The following is a 12,707-nucleotide window of genomic DNA, read 5'->3' as shown; positions in this document are numbered from 1 at the left end:
AATAACAGATTCTCTGTGACAGTGGGTAAGTGTAATAGAAACACTGAACTTCCTAACCAGGAGCAGAAAGATGGAAAGGAAATGGGATACTCCTGCCTGAACTTCCAGGCAGAGGCCAACTGGGTCTCAGTCCCACCTGCTCCTGAGACCTAGAAGCTATAGACCCAACCAGATGGGCTCCGGTGGTCATTTCTTTCTTGTTTTTGAAGTTTATTTATTTATTTTGAGAGAGGGGGGCACTAGCAGGGGAGGGACAGAGAGAAAGGGAGAGAAAGAATCCCAAGCAGGCTCTGCACTGTCAGCACAGAGCCCGATGCAGAGCTCCAACCCACAAACCGTGAGATCGTGACCTGAGCCGAAACCAAGAGTCAGATGCTCGACTGACTGAGCCACCCAGGCGCCCCTGGGGTCACTTCTGAATAAGGAATATTTCAAGAAGCAGGAGCTAGATGGAGGGCACCCATAAGGACTCACCCACCTATTATATCTTTTTTGGATATTTATTATCACAGCAACTTGATTTCAAAAAGCACACTTCTCTTCACTCAAATACAACTATTTGTCCTTCTCCGTGGGTCTCTTTTCATGTGATCTGAGTACAAGCATCATTTAACCAACTGAAGCCTTTCTCTTTAAAAAGAATCTGCTTTGGAAAGAGCAGGGGTGCAGACTTCCCTTCCAGGGTCCAGGAAAAGCCACATGAATGGGGGAGGGGGTCGTTACAGGGACCCGATCCCACCTGAGAGCGAGCGAGCCGCTGCAAGGCCTGTCCTTTCAACCCCAGAGTAGGCCCGGCCAGAGCGGAGAACCTCAGGTTAGAGCCGTATGCACCTGCCTGCAGCCCCGGTGGGGAGGGGGATCCCTAGGTCACCCCTCCCCTCTCCCCCAGCCCCGCTGAGATGCTGAGTTCATCGGCTATGAGAAAGGCACTCAGCTGAAGGGCCACAGAAGTCCTGGGTGCAGGCCTGGTGCCAGGCAGTACTGATTAAGCCCAACCCACCTGCCCTGGCTCTCCAGGACTTGGCAAGCCTGCCCAGGACCAGCAGGGGGAGAGCCGGCTTCCAGCCAAACACAGATGAGGGGTTCTGGGGGCCTCTCTGGCCTTGAGGAGTCAATGGAGCAAAGCAGGGTGGGGGCCAGAGGCTGCAGCATCTGGGAGGGAGGCAGGCAGGGCGGGGAAGGGGATGAGGACCCCAGCCCCAATCCCACACAATCCGTGGGCAGCTCGAGAAGGCAGGAGACGGACAGAAGGGCCTGCTGGGATGGCTTCCTCTCTGGCAGACAGAGGGCAGAGGCTGCAGACAGATCCTCTGAGAAGTCTGAGCTGGCTCTGGCGAGGTCTCTGGGCGATCTGGGAGGCCCCGGGGGCATGAGAGACCACAGGGAGCACGTCTGTGGGGGCAGCACCTTTGAGGAGTGGGGTGAGGGACACCTTGCACGAGGAGGGTCCTGGAGTTCCAGCAAGGGTAGGCGAAGAGGAGCAAAGAAAACCAACTCCCTTTACCAAGTCTACACTCTCTTCCTGAGCCCATCAGGGGAGAAGCAAGACTCCGTGATACTCAGGTGGGCAGGGCGTGAGGAGGAGGCACGAGGGAAGAAGGATCCAGAAGAAAGTGCTCTTAGAATCCATGCCCCCAGGCTCAGAGGGGAAAGTCCAGAACTCTGGGCCACTATGAGTCTCTAAGCCGTCGGGTCCTCCTTGCTTTTTGAAGGTCATCACAGTCTAGGTGGCCATGGAATTGACTGACTCGTTGCCCCTCAGACATGTCTTCCCCATTCTTCACCCCAGCGGTGTCCACATGGGCCTCTCTGCCGGAAGCACCAGCTGGGGAGCGGAACAGGGAGCTCAATGTGATGAGCTATCTTTGAGGACCTACTGAGTTTCAAATCCAGCGCTTCCCCTTGACCAACTGACTTGGAACAAGTTACTTGGCTGTTGATTCTGTTTTTTCATCTGCAAATGGGGTTTCTCTCCCGTGAACCCCCCCTACTGCCCACCATTCAGTCCCTGTTGTCGCCTGTCTCATGTACTGTTCCGGGATGTTATGCACCCCTCTGATGGCAGAGCTAGTCAGGTCATGAAGTGTCGGATTTGTTTCCCCTGTGACCCTCTCCTTGTCCTGTCTGGGTTCTGGAGACAACAAAGCCCAACTTCCCAGGGTGCTGCCTCCTCTGGGGCCCCACGGGGTGGGGTCTATGGGATGGCTCCCATGAGCACCTGGGCACAGAGCCCTGAGCTTCTGCAACCTGCCTTCCCCAGCCCCTGGAGCAGCACGGAGCAGCCCACGGAGGAGCAACCCACGGAGGAGCGGAAGGCACCGGTCCATTCTGGCACCTTCTTAGAAGAACATGGGAGAAATGACAGGCTGGGTGCAGCTCCCTGGGATGGAGGGGGTGCAGGCCCCATGGGGGCACCAGTGTCGGGGGTGGGGGGCAGAAAGGAACAAGGGCTACCAGGCTCTGCAGAAAGCATCACTGCCATGCCTCCCTCCTTGCCAACTCTGGAGAAAGAGAGAGGCACTCTTAGAGGCTGAACTGGCAGGCTTCACAGCTGGCTCCTGTAGTGGGAAGCGAGGGAGGAGTCAAGGGCCAGAGAAAATCAGGAATGGGTGTAACATACCCAGATCTCTAAGCCTTTGAAAGAAGTCTACCAGATCCATAGTGGCTGAGATGTGGTGGAGGATGGTCAAGATGGTTCTGGAGTGATCTAGGGGTCACCACTGAGCAAAGATGGCAAGGCCTTAGCGGGGCTGATCATGTGTGCTTTGGCGCCCTCTTCTGGACTGATGTGGTACACGCACACAGGCTTGCCAGGGGGTTTGCCCACATTTTAACACTTGGTTTTTCTCTTCTCTATGCACCATCCTTCCTGTAAGTGACACCCTCAAACCCACAGGCACACTTGAGCAATGACATCAGTTGTGGATACCATGAGAGTCACCTCCCAAACACCACGAAGGGAAGGGCTTATTGACACACAATTATCATATTCATCTGATCCTGGGCAAATGTCAATGTTTGTTCATTGAAATTTGACTCCTCCACACTATAAGGAAAAAGAAATAGCTTCTCAACTTGTCTGTGTATCTGACTTTTATTATTGCCTCTTGGGACCCATGTCTGGAGTCCTCAGAAACTCGCCTACAACCAAATATCACAAACCTGTGTAGGGATTTGATCATGCAGGGAACCATGAAAATGAGAGGGCCAGAGTCATTCATTCATTCACTCACTCATTCATTCACTCACTCACTCACTCACTCATTCATGCAGTCAGGTTTCCTGAGCACCTCCCTTGTCTGAGCCTGGCACCAAGAACTCCAGAGACAGCTGTGGCGTTGCGCTAGGCACACAGCCTGTGAAATCAGGCAGCCGTGGAGCTGAATCCCAGCTTCGCTTTCAACGAGCTTCGTGACACTGAAGGTTTTTTTGCTCGGTGTTAAATCTCAGTTTTAGGTCTTTGTTTTCTCCTTCCTTGCTAAACCAGCGAGGGATGAAAGCACCTCCTTCCCAATGCTATGGCGAGGACTCAATGAGATCATGTAGTAAAGCTCGGCTCTCGGCCACTGCTGTGCCTGATCCAGGGGTGACCACCAAGTCTGGGAACAGAGGCGAATGCATAATAGCGTGTTGACATCTCATTGCGATACATAATGAAATGATATTGTCTATGTTTCCAGGCTTTATGGCCACCCTATGTCTACCCTGCCTTTGACCAGTTTTCAGGCTAGCCCTGTGGTTATTTATCAAAGAGTGGTCCCTGGACCAGCATCACCATTCTCATCACCTGGAAACCTGTTAGAATTGCACCTATTCAGACCTTCTGAATCAGAAACTCTAGGGGTAGGGCCAGTCTGTTTTAACAAGCCTTCCAGGTGATTCCAATGCACATCCAAGTTTGTGAACCACCAACCGAGGGAAAATAACACACATGTAAACAATTACAATACAGGTGGGCTTCCCTAAAGGGATGATGTCATGGGCAGAGTTTTAAAAGGAAAGCCAGTATTCACAGGTGGCCACAAGCCCTGTGAGAGGAGAGATTAGCAGTTGCAAAGGCTGGGAGGCATGAACGGAGGTGTGTTTTGAGGGAGCCACAAATGATCTGGTCTGGCAAACTGGAGCGTATGGGAGGTGAAGTCAGAGGAGAAAGGTGGGAAACCAGATTATGAAGCCCTTTGAAGTGCCTGAGTAAGGAATTTAGATTTTATCCTGTAAAATCTGGATGGAAGCATGAAAGGTGTTTTTTTTTTCCCCCTAGGGGTGGGGAGGGGCAGAGAGAGAGGGGGACTGAGGATCCAAAATGGGCTCTGTGCTGACAGGAAACAGCCCACTGCGAGGCTTGAATTCACGAACCGTGAGATCATGACCTGAGCCAAAGTCAGACGCTTAACTGACTGAGCCACCCAGGCCCCGAAGCATGAAAGGTTTTTCATGCAGAACACTGTGACCAAATCTGCATTGTAGCAAACAAGCACTCGTGCAGCAGTATGGCCTGGAGGCAGGAAGATTAGTCAGGAAACTGCTAGAATGATCTCGGTGAGAGCCCATGTGGGCATGAACTCGGGCTGTGGCCACCGGGTGAAAGATTTAGGAGGAGAATTGCCAGGCAGTGGGGCTTAAGGCTGTCTTGGAGGGGTCTGCTCTGGTGGCGCTTCTTTATTTTTTCTTTAAGTTTATTTATTTTGAGACAGAGAGAGCTCAAGCAGGGGAGCGGCAGAAAGAGGTGGGGAGAGAATCCCAGGCAGGCTCCCCGCAGTCAGCGCAGAGCCCCACACAGGGCTCGAACTCACTAACCATGAGATCATGACCTGAGCTAAAATCAAGAGTCAGTCAGTCACTTAAGCAACTGAGCCGCCCAGGTGCCCCTCTGGTCACGCTTCTGAGACAGATGGAACTGGCGTTGGCGAGGAAACGGTGATGAGCTCAGGATGCTCCGGGATGGTAGCCGGAGCAGGAGTTAAGGATGCCTGTGTTGTTGACCTCCCGACATTTCCCATTCATTTATTCCAGCAAAGATCTCGGGTTCCTATCACACTCCAGCAAGGTTCTAGGACACGAGAATCTGCTCTCAGAGCTGACACGGCAGTGGGGAACACCACCGACAGATAAGTAAACACATACAGAATCGACAAACTTCCAGGTAGTGGCGGCCAGTGTGAAGAAAAGTAAGAGGGTCTGAGAGTGCCTGGCTGGTTCAGTCTGCCCAGCATGAGACCCTTGAGCTCAGAGTTGTGAGTTTGAGTCCCACTTTGGGCGCAAAGTTTACTTTAAAAAAAAAAAGTAAGAGAATCTAAGGAAGAGCAGAGCAGGACGGCAGTGAGGTAGCGAGGAGAGGTCCCTCTGAGAAGACAACACTCGAGCTAAATGATACGTAGGGGCCAGATGCACAAAAACAGGGGGAAAGTGCTCCCAGGCAGAAGGAACAGCAGATGCAAAAGTCCTGAGGTAAGCATGAACTTGGCTTAATGGAGGAGAAGAAAGATACAAATCACTGTAACTGGCCAGTTATGGGAAACGTGGTCAGAAAGGGTCACGGCCAGGCCACAGCAGGTGGTAAGTGTTCAGGGATGGGTGGGCTGAGGCAATACAGGTGAAAGTACTTAGTAGATGGTCTAAGGCACCAGATCTACATAAGGCGTATGACTATGGTTTCAGTATTCTTAACTGAAGCAGGGGCTTGGGGTCAATTTCAGGGAGAGAGAAGGCTGTAGAAGCCATGTCCTATATGAACAATTTCCAAAGCAGATACTTTGTCCATTTTGGTTTTTGTTTCAAAAAATGGTTAACAGCCAAGCTGATGTACAGGCTGTGGCTGGTCTCAAGGGAGGGTGGGCGCTCATGATAGATGAATGAAGATTTGGAAGGAGAGCAGGAGGGGGAAGAGGTGAGGAGGGCCCTCCCTCCCCTGACTGGGCAGGGGATGCCTCTGGCGGTGCCACGCCCCAACCGTCTGCACAGCCAGCCCCAGAGACTCCGAGGCCAGACCGGGCACAGGCCTGAGCATGCCAAGCCTCGCCCGTGGGACTGGGGCCAGGGCCCAGCCTGCCTGGGAGATGCAGAGACCCAGGCCAAGGCAGAGGGAAAGGAGTCCGATTGGGTAGATGGGGACCAGCCCAGCCCAAAGAGCTGTCTTCTCCTTCCGCGGATGCACCTCCGGCTGCTGAGAGCACCGAGTAACCTGGCCCATGGAGGAGCGTGACCAAACCCCAGACAAAACCAGAGCACCGCGCATACGCCTGCCACCTCCGGGGTCACAAATGCTCCATCTAGGAGAGCAAGAGAGCCTGAGTCGGCCTTGCCACCGCCACCCAGCGCGCGCTGGTCTGTGTGCCGCACTCACACCTTCCCTCCACCTGCTCCATCCACTTCCTGCCTCTTTCTGGCTTCCTTGTGCTTGGTCTCCCTCCATGGAGTCTTTTGTCCTGCAGGGAGATGTCTAAAGCAGCCGCTTTCCTTTACTTTTTTGAGCCATCCCTGGTCCCCAACACTCCCTCCCCCCCCATCCGCACCTGGAAGACATCCCACAATCGACACTAGGTCTCCCCGGCCAACAGAAACACACACGCACCCCATATCGTGCGGTGCGCACCCACCCCCCCACACCTAGCTTTCTCTGCCAGGCCTCCTGGCCATTCACAGACCCCAGCAAGGCCTTCAGTGCAAGAGTGGCCCCTTTAAGCATCTCCCCCCACCCTAGGAAGGCATCAGTGACCAAGAGAGCAGGCCCAACAGCCACACCAGGAAGAAACTCCATCTTACTCACTTGATGAAATACGCAGCTCCCTCCCGGGTAGAATCCATCTCCCAGCCTTTGGGCAGCCCTGTGAGGAGGCAAAACCACAACATGACCCTCTCGTTCTTCTCAGCCTCGTACACCCGGTCTGCACTCAGGAGGGATGGGGCCAAGAGAATAAGGAAAATACACACCAGCCAACAGGGCTCAAACCCACCTATTTCACCCTGTTTCGGTCCATCATCTGCATCGGTCTGTTTCTAGTAAATAAGAAGGGGGATGGCAGCTAAGTGACCAAATGGGTTGCTACCTTACAGGGTTTGCTCATCCACTCGACAAGCTCTTTTTGAGCGTGAACTCTGGGCCAAGCCCTGCACTGGCCCCTGGGACACAGGAGTGCACACACACAGATGGTTCCCCTGGAAGGGTGCTCAGGGCCACCCCACAGTCGCCTCAAGTCACAGAAGCACGAGCCTGATCCAAGGATGGGTCCCTCACCCCAGGCCTCACAGGTGATCAGACCAGGACTCAAGCCTCCACACCCCAGGCCAAGATCACTGCCACCAGCTTCTGCTGCTTCTGGACAAGATGCTGAGAACTTAGGAAATCGGTCCCAGGAAAACAGAAAGACTTAAAAAAAAAATTTTTTTTTATTGAACTATAATTGATGTATGACATTATTTTTACTTTTTATGTTTGTTTATTTTTGAGAGAGAGAGAGAGACAGAGTGTAAGCAGGGGAGGGGCAGAGAGAGAGGGAGACACAGAATCCGAAGCAGGCTCCAGGCTCTGAGCTGTCAGCACAGAGCCCGATACGGGGCTTGAACTCACAGACCAGGAGATCATGACCTGAACCAAAGTCGGACGCTTAACCGATGGAGCCACCCAGGAGTCCCGACCTGTAACATTATTAGTTTCAGGTGGACAGGGTAATGATTCGTTATTTGGATACACTGAGAAACAACCACCACAGGAAGCCTAGTTACTATTTGTCACCATATATAATAGTGACAATTTTTTTTTCTTGTGATGAGAACTTTTAGGATTTACTCTTGGCAAATTTGAAGTATGCACTAACTTCAATATTACTGACTATAGTCACGATGCTGTACATTATGTATTATTTTATAACTGGAAGTTTGTACCTCTTGACCTCCTCCACCCATCCGGCCCCTCACCAGCTCCGCCCCATCCAGCAACCACAGTTCTGTTATCGATGAGTTTTGTTTAGTTTGTTCATCTGTCTTGTTGTATAGATTCCACATAAAAGGGAAATAATGTAGTATTTGTCTTTGTCATTTCACACAGCTCTCTCCTGGTCACCCTTGCTGTCACTAATGGCAGGATTTCATTCTTTTTTATGGCTGAATAGTATTCTATCAGATATATATCCCGGATCTTTACCCATTCATCCATCAGTGGACACTTGGGTTGTTTCTACGTCATGATTATTGTCAATAATGCTGCAATGAACACAGGGGTGTGGATATCTCTTCGAATTGGTGCTTTTGTTTTCTTAGAATAAATACCTAGCGGTGGAATTGCCAGATCATACAGCGGTTCTGTTTTATCTTCTGAGGAAGCACCACACTGTTTTCCAGGGCAGCTATACACGTTTGCATTCCCACCAACAGTGCATGAGGGTTCCCTTTTCTCCACACCCTCGCCAATGCTTGTTCCATCCAGTATTTTTGATAACAGCCATTCTGACAGCTGTGCTGTAACATCTCGTTGTGGTTTTGATTGCCCTTCCCTGATGATAAGTGAAGTTAAGCATCTTTTTATGTGTCTATTGGCCATCTATCCATCTTCTTTGGAAGGATGTCTATTCAGGTCCTCTGCCCCTTTTTTGATCAGAACGTGTTTTGTTCTGGGGTGTGTGTGTGGGGGGGTTTGTTTTTGCCATTGAGTTATAGGAGTTCTTTATGTATTTTGTATATTAACCCCTTATCAGATAGATGATGTGCAAATATTTTCTCCCATTCTGTATGTCGCCATTTTGTGGGGGATTTCCTTTGCTGTGGAGTCCCATTTGTTAATTTTTGTCTCTGTTGCGCTTGCCTTTAGAGTCAGCTCCAAAAAAATCAGCACCAAGACCAGTGTCAAGGAGTTTGTTGTCTCCTAGGAGTTTTATGGCTTCAAGTCTTACATTCAAATCTTTCATCCATTTTGAGTTAATTTTTGTGTATGACATAAAATTGTGGTCTAGTTTCATTCTTTTGCATATAGCTGTCCAGTTTTCCCAACACCATTTAAAGAGACTGTCCTGGGGCTCCTGGGTGGCTCAGTCGGTTAAGTGTCTGACTTCGGCTCAGGTCATGATCTTATGGCTCATGAGTTCAAGCCCTGCATCGGGCTCTGCAGTGGCAGTGCAGGGATTTTCTCTTTCTCTCTCTCTCTCTGCCCCTCCCCCACTTGCTCTCTCTCTTTTAATAAATAAATAAACTTTAAAAAAAACTTTAAAGAGAACTTCCTTTCTCTATTTTATATTCTTGTCTCATTTGTCATAAATTAATTGACCATGTATGCGTAGGCTTATTTCTGGGCATCTCTGAAATAAATACCATTTGATCGTGGTAAATGATACTATTAACTAATGTATTGTTGAAGGCAGTTTGCCAATATTTTGTTGAGAAGTTTCACAACTATGTTCATCAGGAATATTGGCCCATAATTTTCTTTTTGCGTGGTGTCCTTGTCTGGTTTTGGTATGAGGGTCATCCTGGCCTCATAAAATGAGTTTGGAAGCACTCCCTCCTCTTCAATTTTTTTAGAAGAGGTTGAGAAAGATAGGTATTTAAATCTTCTTTGAATGTTTGGTAGAACTTACCAGTGAAGCCATCTGGTCCTGGGCTTTTGTTTGTTGGGAGGTTTTTGATTAGTGATTCAATTTCCTTACCAGTAAAGTCTATTCACATTTACTATTTCTCCATGATTCAGCCTCAGAAGATGGCATGTTTCTAGAAATGGATCCATTTCTTCTAGGTTGTGTAATTTATTAGCATATGACTGTTCATAGCAGTGTCTTATGATCCTTTGTATTTCTGTGGTGTCCCTTGTAACTTCTCTTTCATTTCTGATTTTATTTCTTTGGGCCCTTTCTCTCTTTTTCTTGGTAAGTCTAGCTAAAAGCTTGTCAATTTTATCTTTTAAAAGAGCCAGCTCTTAGTTCATCTTTTCTATTGTCTTTTGCAGTCTCCATTCCATTTATTTCCACCCTGAGCTTTGTCATTTCCTTCCTTCTACTAACTGTGGGCTTTGCTTCTTGTTCTTTTTCTAGTTCCTTTAGGTGTAAAGTTGGTTTGGATATTTGAGATTTTCTTGTTTCTTGAGATAGACCCATATTGCTATGAACTTTCTTCTTGGAGCTGTTTTTGCTGCATCCCATAGGTTTTGGTGTGTCGTATTTCTGTTTTTATTTCTCTCCAGGTATTTTTTCATTTCTCCTTTGATTTCTTTGTTGACCCATTGGTTGGTTGGTAGCATATAGTGCCCATATATTTGTGATTTTTCTGGTGTTCTTGTAATTGACTTTTAGTTTCATACCATTGTGGTTTGAAAAGATGCTTGACAAGATTTCAGTCTTCTTAAATTTACTGATACTTGTTTTTTGCCTTAAAATGTGATCTACTTTGGAGAATGTTCCATATGCACTTAAGAAGAACGCGTATTCTGGTCTGGGGTGGAATGTTATGTGTGTAATTATTAAGTTCATTCGATCTAATGTGTCATTTAAGGCTATTTAAGGTCCTTAATGCTTCTTTGTTGATTTTTCTGTCTGGTTTATCTATAGAAAAAAAATTTTAATAGCATCTCTGAAAAAAAAAATCCACAGACATGCTCAGAGCGGAGAATCACAGGCTTACAGAGTGAGCAAAAACTGAATAGATGTAGAAGCTGACCACAGCTCGGAGTTGCCCAGGCGATCCCTGCAGGTGGCCCTAAGAGTTGGCTCTATTAGCACTCTATCTCCCAAGAGTGCTCTATTATGTACTGTTTCATCCTACCTGTGCCCCCCACCAAAGCATCCTGCCTCCCTGGCAAACAGGATACCCCCACCCCAAGGCAGAGGAGGGGTCTTTTGAGAAACTCAAGGAAAACCACTGTCCGAGGTGGAGACAGGCAGGGCATCGGTGGAGATCATTTCTTTTGGGCATGCAAGAGCCCTGTGGCTGTAAAATGGGCGTGGGTTCTCTTAACAGATAAGCACTGCCATCTGTCTGGTCAGACCAAACACCTGCCTTGTGTATGAGGTTTTATAAAAATGGCTATTTGCTCTCTGTCTGAATCTCTCCCACCATATTATCAGCTGCCTCAAGGCACAACCTGGTGATGATCAGAGCCTAGATTCTACAGAGCAGCGGGGCCAGTTTGTATCATTCATTTTACTCACCTCTATCTCTCAAGGGTCTATATTACCATGGTTGCTGTTGATGGTGATGCTGCTGCTTCAATGCATTGGGGAAGCCAATGAACCCCATTCCCCTCCCAGGGCTTGGTCCATAGAAATAATAACACCAGCTACCACTTAGTGCTTCCTTCCTCTCAGCTACACACTTGACCACTGTTAGCACACTTAATTTGCACAAAAGCAGTATCTAATAGGCATTGGCTTGAACATTTTTATAGATGAGAAAACTGAGGCCCAGAGAGGTTAATCAACTTGCTTAAGGTCACACAGGAAGTGTCTGGGCCAGGATGTGAGTCTGGTCTCTACTGCCTCCAAAGCTGACATTCTTTCCTCTGTGCTGCTCCATAAATGCTACTTGTTCCCCTCTGTCCCTGTGGGAGGACGTTCCCATTTGGAAGGGCGTGGGTTGGCAGTCTCCCCAAGTAGAGGGATCCCCATTGGGTCAGAATCATAAATAATCCTGCCACTGTGATGTGCCTGGGAAGGAGGCCAGCGTGGATTATGTCCCCTGCCTTTTCCAGCAACTTCCCTCCACACTGCCCTCTCTGCCCGGGCAACACCAAGAAGTGCTTATATTCCTGTCCAGGCGGAGTGCCCGCTGAGGCAGCTGCCCTCCCAGCGAGCTTCAGGGACATCTTAACCCCTTCCCGTCCTTGGACAACCAGTTGGCCGCAGCCCCAAATGAAGTAATTGGCTCATGGGCTTTTATTTGTCTTCTAGTCCTACCTAGGTCATAGTGAGATACTTGGAATCGAATCTTAAACATGGACAGCAGCAAAAACAGCAACCCAGAAGGACATAGCCTGACCTTGGGGTTAGAGGGCCTCACTTCATGTCAGAAATAACAAAAGTGACCATAACAATAGTCATCACCTCCATGACGGTGATTCTCTCGGGTAGCCTTTGCTCCAATTTTTGGAGGTTCATGGTCCTATCCCTATTTTACAAATGAAGAAGAGCCAAGTCTCGGAAGATTTAAGCCCCGGGCTCAAGACCACACTAAGAGAAAGTAGAGTCAAGATTTGAGCTCAGGTCTCTCTGCCTCTAGAACTTAATCCTGACACAGCTTTGCTTAGTAGCTGAGTGGCCTTGAGCCAGGTACATCCTCTCTGCTCTTCAATTTCCCTACCCTTAAAAGAAGGAGTTGGGCTCCAGGGTCCCTGAAGTCCCTTCCAGCTCTAACAACGCAACGATCCTAACCCAGAATCTAAAAGAAAGTAGGCTCTGGGCAGGCCAACGCCTTCCCTCGATGTGTCCAGCAGTGCTGGCTGTGTCCCACGAATGACCCAAACTCCTATAGCTACATGACGTGCAGTCAGGGGAAGGGCCGGAAGGCCAGTGGGGGTAGGTTGGTGGTGGCATTCTGAAGAGGAAGATTGCTCGTCCCCTTGAAGGACCCCAGCCCTTCTTATTCTTGGTGTCTCTGCCTCCCCAGTTTAAACTGAAACCCTGCCTGTACGTGTGCCCACTTTCCCACTGGCCTGGGCTAGCAAGGGAGTCTGTTCCATAGTAAGCAATCAATGTGGGGCCCTGTCCCCTTTTCTTTCATGTCCACCAGCC

The 12,707-nt window shown here is 49.2% G+C and overlaps 1 protein-coding gene across 4 annotated transcripts in view; it reads right to left on the bottom strand.

The window, feature by feature from the left end:
• The window catches only part of PLEKHA6 (pleckstrin homology domain containing A6), a 149,829-nt gene that overhangs the window by 122,760 nt on the left and 14,362 nt on the right, over positions 1 to 12,707 (bottom strand). For all 4 annotated transcript variants that reach the window (XM_077772115.1, XM_077772112.1, XM_077772113.1 and 1 more), the window contains one exon: positions 6,767 to 6,824. In XM_077772115.1, coding sequence (XP_077628241.1) covers positions 6,767 to 6,804 — 38 coding nt within the window. In that variant the 5' untranslated portion in view covers positions 6,805 to 6,824. The remainder of the gene's footprint in view (positions 1 to 6,766; positions 6,825 to 12,707) is intronic.

This window comes from Crocuta crocuta, unplaced genomic scaffold (genome assembly GCF_008692635.1).
Source record: "Crocuta crocuta isolate KB4526 unplaced genomic scaffold, BGI_CrCroc_1.0 scaffold318, whole genome shotgun sequence".
NCBI classification, from domain to species: domain Eukaryota; kingdom Metazoa; phylum Chordata; class Mammalia; order Carnivora; family Hyaenidae; genus Crocuta; species Crocuta crocuta.
The sequence above is the reverse complement of the archived record's forward strand: the minus strand, read 5'-3'. Positions and strand labels throughout refer to the sequence as shown.